This window comes from Vigna unguiculata, chromosome 10 (assembly GCF_037176805.1).
Source record: "Vigna unguiculata cultivar grain cowpea cultivar isolate G323 ecotype 2 chromosome 10, ASM3717680v1, whole genome shotgun sequence".
NCBI classification, from domain to species: domain Eukaryota; kingdom Viridiplantae; phylum Streptophyta; class Magnoliopsida; order Fabales; family Fabaceae; genus Vigna; species Vigna unguiculata.
This window is the reverse complement of record NC_140801.1, coordinates 9,769,951-9,778,140: the sequence shown is the minus strand read 5'-3', so window position 1 is coordinate 9,778,140 and position 8,190 is coordinate 9,769,951. Positions and strand designations below refer to the sequence as shown.

Below are 8,190 nucleotides of genomic sequence, written 5' to 3'. Positions count from 1 at the left end.
CTCCCCTCTGTAGTAATCCAAAAAAAAAGAACCCCCCTCTCATGAATCTTCACCTTTTTATTATGTAACTATCTCCTTTGTTCTGTTCACTTTTCTCTGCACCTTCCAATCTCGGAATTTGGGATAAGGTTGAGAGCAGATGTTGCTTCCTGCTCCTTCAGCCATCATGACCATTTTACAGGTCATTCCCAATACAAAACCATGATAGCATAGCAAGCATGGGTCTGATAACAGAGAGACTTTACATTACCTCTACCTTTCTTTCCTCTTTTCCTTTCCTTTTCTTTTTTTTACTTTTTGTTGTTTTTTTTGTTTTGTTATTTTTTTTCTTTTTTCTTTTTTTATTAAACTAGAATGAGAGACGTAAAACAAAAATGGAGCTGTAATAATATAAAGGAAAATAATGTAATTATAAAAATAATAAGCCCAAATAAATAAATAAATAAATAAATAAAACTAAATTAAAAATTAAATAAAAAGTAATAATAATAATAATAAAATAAACATAGATATTTTTTTTCTCAAACTAAAACATATTTTTTTTACCATTTTCTTTTCTTTTATTATTTATTTATTTATTCTTCTCAATTGAACTTTAATTAATTAATTTTTTGTTTATTATTTTTATCATTGTTACCCGGATGAAATTGGGTGTTGACAGCTGCCCCTCTTTACTTAGATTTTACTTGATAGTATGAAATTTAACTTTCATAGGTTATCAAAGTAAAAGATGAGTAAAGATAAAAACACTAATTTCGTTTGGGTTTCAAAGCAAAAGAGGAAAAAAAATAAATCAAGCATATACAATGACCAATTCAAAGAAAAGGGTCGTGATCCAAAGAAGAAAACAGACTCGACCATTCTGAAGGAGAGGGTCCTGTTGTGACAAAGAAATCAATGACCATTCCATTGGAGAAGGCCTTGACGTGAAGAAGGAAATAAATAACCATTCCATCGGAGAGGGTCTTGATGTAAACATAAGAAAATCAATGACCATTCCATCGGAGAGGGCCTTGATGTAAAGAAAGAAAATCAATGACCATTCCATTGGAGAGGGCCTTGATGTAAGCATATGAAAATCAATGACCATTTCATAAGAGAGGGCCTTGATGTAAAGAAAGAAAATCAATGACCATTCCATCGAAGAGGGCCTTGATGTAAACATAAGAAAATCAATGACCATTCCATCGGAGAGAGCCTTTATGTAAAGAAAGAAAATCAATGACCATTCCATTGGAGAGGGCCTTGATGTAAGCATATGAAAATCAATGACCATTCCATCAGAGAGGGCCTTGATGTAAACATAAGAAAATCAATGACCATTCCATTGGAGAGGGTCTATATATGAAAGGAGAACCCGAAGTTTGATTTTGATGTGTCAGTAAACACTGCTTGAATGCTTAGCATCGACAAGATTCAATCTTTAGGCAAACGATGTAATGCGGTGAGGATGCATAAATGCATGGATTCATGGATAAAATTTATAGGAAGCTTTATTGTTTTGCCTTTTTATTTATTAATTTTTTTCCACTACACCCTCCAAAATGAGTCTGCTCTTAGTGAATGTACCCGTGATGCCTCGATGGTATGCACATACTTTTATTCCCTTCTTTTTTGTTTATTATTATGTTTACGAACTCAGCGTGACATTCATTGCTTTAAATTTGGAGACAATGTCAATATCCCCTAGTAGCACTTCCTATCAAGGAATCATCATGTATAAAATTTTTTGACCGCATCAGAATTGACCGGTAACGGTAACTCCTCTCCATCCATCCTTGTAAGAATTAGTGCCCCACCAGAAAATACTTTCTTCACCACATAATTTGGAGTCCACTTGCCCCTATGATCCTTTTGTATAGGTAAGATCTTTTTCAAGACTAGCTCGCCTTCATGGAACTCTCTAGGGCACACCTTCTTGTCAAATGTTTTTTTCATCCTTCTTTGGTATAATTGTCCATGATACACTGCTGCTAGCCTTTTTTCCTCAATGAGATTAAGCTAGACAAATCGGGCCTGAACCCATTCTGCATCTTCCAATTGGGTCTCCATTAACACTCGTAGGGATGGGATTTCTACTTCGAAGGGTAGTACTGCCTCCATTCCGTACACCATAGAAAAAGGTGTTACCCAGTTGATGTACGTACCGAGGTGCGATACCCATGCAAAGCAAAGGGAAGCATCTCATGGCAGTCTTTATACGTCACCACCATTTTCTGTATAATTTTCTTGATATTCTTATTAGCAGCCTCGACTGCCCCATTCATCTTTGGACGATAAGGAGAAGAATTATGATGTTGAATTTTAAATCCTTCACACAATTCAGCCATCATTTGATTGTTTAGATTGGTGGCATTATCAGTGATTATCTTGCTTGGCAATCCGTACCTACAAATTAACTCTCTTTTTATGAATTTAGTCACAACTTTCCTAGTCACACTAGCGTAGGAAGCAGCTTCCACCCATTTAGTGAAATAATCAATTGCAACTAGAATGAAGTGATGTCCGTTTGAGGCTTTTGGCTCTATAGCTCCGATGACATCTGTCCCCCACATTGAAAACGACCATGGGGCAGACATTAAGTTTAAAGTAGTGGGTGCCGTATTGATATTATTTGCATACTTCTGACATTTCTCGCACTTTCACACTTGTGTGCAACAATCATTCTCCATAGTCAACCAAAAGTAACCAGCCCTAAAGATCTTTCTAGCCATCGAGTGTCCATTCATGTGTGTGCCAAAAGTTCCTTCATGAACTTCCTTCAATATTGACTCAACCTCTTTTGCATCCACGCATCGAAGGAGAACCATATCATGATTTCTCTTGTACAACACATCCCCACTCAGGATAAAATTTGCAGCCAACCTTCTCAGTGTCCTTTTATCATTCTCAGATGCTTTTTCGGGGTATTCTCTGGTTTTTATATAGTGTTTAATATCAAAATATCACGACTTACTATCTAACTCTTCTTCGATGAAATGGCAATATGCTGGCTCTTCGTGGCTCTTCATTTGGATCATCGACATTACCCCATCCTGATTAATCTTGAACATCGATGATAAAGTAGCTAAGGCATCTGCCAATTGGTTATCCTCTCGCGGAATATGGTGGAATTCAATGAAATCAAAATACTCCCCTTTGTAGGGAATCAACTTTTGATCCCTGGTTTCCCATTCTCCCCTTAGTTGATGGATAACCAACGCTGAATCTCCATATACATTCATAAATTTTGCCTTTGACTCAATTGCGGCTTGGATGCCCATAGCACATGCTTCATATTCAGCAATATTGTTCGTGCAATTAAAACACAACCTTGTTGTCATCAGAATGTATTGGTTTTCTGGAGACATTAGTACTGCCCTTATACCATGTCCCATGATGTTAGAAGCCCCGTCGAATAATAGCGTCCATTTCTTTATGTTCTCATCTTCTTGGTCATCTTCGAACAAGGCCATGATGTCCTCATCAGGAAATTCAGGTTGCATCGACTAGTAATCGTTAACGGGTTGTTGGGCCAGATATTCAGCCAAGGCACTACCCTTCATGGACTTCTGACTGACATACACAATGTCGTATTCTGACAATAGCATTCGCCACCGGGCTATCCTTCCAGTGAGAGCGGGCTTTTCAAAAATATACTTGATAGGGTCAATCTTGGATATCAACCAGGTAGAATGACTCAACATGTATTGTCCTAGACGATGGGCAGCCCATGCCAATGCGCAACAAGTTCGCTCTAAAAACGAGTATCGTTGTTCACATTCTGTGAACTTCTTGCTCAGGTAGTATATGACATGCTCTCTTTTTCCAGTTTCGTCATGTTGACCCAACACACAATGTAACATCCCTAGGGATTATTACTTAAAAATAAATATTAAAATAAATAAGTGCTTTAATAGCCAACTCGATAAAAAATCCCAACGCGGGAAAATTTCAATTTATTAAGATAGCGCGCCAAAACTCATAAATAAATTCATAAAAGGCTACAAGTTCCCAAAATTTGCATTTAAAATATAAATTACAATATATCAAAACCCTAGCACTACTCCCATGCTAGCCCTCACTCCGCCATCTGAGCATCCTCAGCACCACCTGTATCAACATCTACTCCCGTGTAACGAATTACACGATCATCGCCACACACAAACAGAAAGGGTGAGCTGAGAAAATAAAATAACAAGAATGTAAACACAAGATAGTTCATTTACCCATCTTAATCATTATCTATAAATCTTGGCCAAGACCCTAACCCCAAGAGTTAACAGTCTTCAATTCATACAATTGGTTAGCCTTGGACTCGGGAATCTGATGCTCACACGAACCTGCCCGCTCGTGGTCCTGCTTCTACGAACCTCCCCGCTCGTAGTCCTGCTCTACGGACCTACCCGCCCGTAGTCCAACACATGTGATCCACCAGCCCCCGTACCTCCCCGCACGTGGCATCTCTCAACGTGAGCACGGAACATACGAACCTCCCCACTCGTATCCCCACGTGAGAGTAACTTGATATGAACCTCCCCGCTCATATCATCACATGTCACACCATCCATGAACCTACCCGCTCATGGCACAACATCTCCCAATCCAAGCAAAGCATCATTGTCAGTCAAACAACACCAGGAAGCAAAGGACAACAGCGTCTCCGCCAGGCGAAACTGTTCCAGACCGCCTGGCGGTATTCACTCACCGCCAGGCGCCAGCGTCCTCCCAGACCCACTGTTTTCTCGTCACCGCCTGACGGAGTACACCGTGCCGCCAGGCGCCTCTCAGTGCAGACTCTCTCACGCTAAGACTATCGCCTGGCGGCTATCAGTAGACCGCCAGGCGCCATACCAGAACAACCCTTTTCTGGTTTATGACACTCCAGTTAATCCAGTTTACCTTTTTAACTCCCTTCCATAGATCGCATAAGAACCCCAATCTCAACCCTCACAAGACCTTTAACATAATATCACAACCTCATCCATCCTATGAAATTTCTAGCATTTCAATTATCTTTTATTCTGCCTTCAATATATCACAGCCTCTCCAAGGACTCAAAATTCACCCTAAATCCTTACTAATTGGTTGTTAATCTCTTAGTTAATTGCTACTGCTTCCCACCTATTCTTACCACATTCAATTTAATAACCCAATCACTCTAAAATTCCTATTATGATGATCATCTCATACCCAATTCCGCCACAATCCATCCACAGATCCTTTCTCTCCAGACAAACTCGCAAGCCTTCCCAACAGTCCTGAACCTGGTCGTCGGAATCTCAGAACATAACCCCTGGTTCGCTATCGCCTGGCGGCTCTAGGCTCGCCGCCAGGCGGCACAACAGTGCCCACCAATTTACAGAATCCTCCATACCCGCGAATGGCTTCATACGTCTAACAAATTCATCCTTGTTGCCTAGCACATCAAATTGCAGTAATACCTTTATGATACTAGACTTCCTATTCTCGATCAAACTCTAAATTTCTTCCTAGCTTTTATCTTCCACAATTTAACCACACTCACATTCCCTCTCGTGCGTGAACCTAAAATCACAACTTGTCATACCCAATGCGACCTAATTTGGTCATACCCCCAACTACAGGTTAGTTTCATAACAACAATGCATCTAACACAATCTGCATACAATAATTTCAGAACCCATAACAATTTCCATACAACAGAATCATAACAACCCCATTAAAACAAGCGCAACAGCGTCGCATCGCCTAGCAGAGACCCATCGCCGCCAGGCGATTCAACCAAAAACAAGAACAATCACACGCCACTGATGAGCCGCCTGGCAGAAATTCATCGCCGCCAGGCGATCCATGCCAAAACAAGAACAGCACACCAGTCTGATGTGCCGCCTGGCGGTACGCGATGAACCGCCAGGCGGTTTCTGGAAAAATCCAGAAACCTCAATAAAACAGTGCAGAAATGACGCAGTGATCATGCTATGAGTCAAGGCATCGCGCAGTTATTCAATTACAATCAAAAGGCAAGAAAACAACTCCCCTAACCTGGAATTCGCGCTCTAAATTGAGATTCCCACTCTCCTTGCACACCTTTTCCCTTTGCTAAAAGAACCACTCTGATTCTTCTCTCGCGGCCCTCCTTCACGCACCAGAATTGTTCTTTCTCACTCTTAGAGCTATTTGCACCTCTCACAGACTGATTTTCTCCTCTCCTACTCTCTTCTCTCTCACTCTTAATGTAACCTAATTATTCTCTATTTTACTAAAACGAAATTTATTAAAAGAAATATGGTTAAGGCCATTCAATGGCTATCACCCATAAATTTTCAGCTTCCCCCCACATTACCTCTCTAGTATCTGCTAGGTTTTCCAATCCTTTCATATTCATGCTCAAAGGAAATTTAGCAAAAAGAAAACTATTTAGTTCTCAACAAGGTTTGAACCCACACTCATGCATACACCAAACCAAGGCCAAACCACTCAACCAACACATGTTTCATGATGACTCCTACAATTTTAAGGATTTATCATCATCCATACGCATTCAATATATACACACAAAAAAATGCATAATTTAAATAACATCCAAGTGACACATATAGGACTCGAACCCAAGTCCTCACACACAATAAAAGTACTCTCAACCACTTGAGCTAGTACCTTTTCCACGTCATAGATCTCCACATTTATTACTTTGAATATTCTCATTACCCGTCCTAATTAAATAATTAATTAAATAACTATTTAATTTTCCCGAGTCTTACATTACACCCACCTTTTAAGATTTTCGTCCTCGAAAATAAGACTTACCAGGAAATAGATGCGGGTAGGATTGCTTCATGCGATCCTCCATCTCCCAGGTCATCTCCTGGGTAGTCTCATCCCACAGCACCTTCACAGTCTTAATTTCCTTCCCCCGTAGCTGTTTCACCTGTGAATCTAGAATTCGTACTGGCCCAGTGTTCACCGTCAAATCCTCCCGAATCTGAATATCGTCTGACTCCAGTACGTGCGACGGGTCTGCAACATATTTCCTCAACTGAGAAACGTGGAACACGTTATGCAGATTCGTCAGGTGTGGTGGATGGCGATCTCATAAGCTGCAACTCCAATTCTCCTCAGAATCTGATAAGGCCCAACAAACCTCGGGGTTAACTTCCTCAATTTGATGGCCCTCCCAATACCAGCTGTCGGCGTTACCCTGAGGAATACATGATCCCCAGCCTCGAACTCTAGAGGTCGTCTCCTCTTGTCTGCATAGGACTTTTGTCTGCTCTGTGTAGCCCTCATTCTCTCCTGGATGGCCCTGACCTTCTCAGAGGTTTGCTGTAAAAACTCAGGACCCAACACCAATGATTCCCCATCCTGGTTCCAACACAGTGGCGTCCTACACCGCCGTCCGTACAGTGCCTCATATGGAGCCATACCGATGCTTGTGTGATAACTGTTGTTGTATGTGAATTCCACTAAGGGAAGCCTCTCACTCCAACTACCCATATGATCTATTACGCAAGCCCTCAACAGATCCTCCAAGGACTGAATGGTACGCTCCGACTGACCATCAGTTTGAGGATGATATGCAGAACTTATCCTCAATTGAGTCCCCAACGCTGCCTGCAATGACTGCCAGAAACGAGATGTGAATCTCGGGTCTCTATCTGACACTATGCTGGCCGGCACACCATGCAATCTGACCACTTCTCTCACGTACAACTCCGCCGATCTGTCCATTGACCACTTCTGATTGATAGCAAGGAAGTGAGCACACTTTGTCAACCTGTCCACTATTACACAGATTGAGTCGTGCCCCTTCACAGACTTCGGCAAATGAGTGACGAAATCCATAGCTACACTGTCCCATTTCCATTGAGGAATATCCAATGACTCAAGTGTACCCCCTGGTCGCTGGTGTTCAATCTTGGCCTTCTGACATACCAAGCATGATGCCACGAAGTCAGCAATGTCGGTCTTCATCCCGTTCCACCAGAAAGACTGTTTCAAGTCGTGATACATCTTAGTCATACCTGGATGTATGCTAAGAGGGCTTTTATGGCCCTCCTCTAGAATCTGTTTCCTCAACCTCCAATCTCCAGGCACAAGAACTCGATCTCTGAACCTCAGGATACCATTTGTCCCAATCCTGTAGTCTTTCCCCTTCTCAGTCCCTATCCAACTCACAAATTGCTGAAGTTCAGTATCATCCTTCTGTCGATCTCGGATAACTCCCAATAC

The 8,190-nt window shown here is 41.4% G+C and overlaps 1 protein-coding gene across 1 annotated transcript; it reads right to left on the bottom strand.

The window, feature by feature from the left end:
• Nucleotides 1-2,945: 2,945 nt before the first annotated feature.
• LOC146882109 (uncharacterized) lies at nucleotides 2,946-3,485 on the bottom strand. The gene has a single exon (XM_085667280.1). It carries the CDS (start codon nucleotides 3,483-3,485, stop codon nucleotides 2,946-2,948), a length of 540 nt encoding a protein of 179 aa, XP_085523406.1.
• Nucleotides 3,486-8,190: the final 4,705 nt, after the last annotated feature.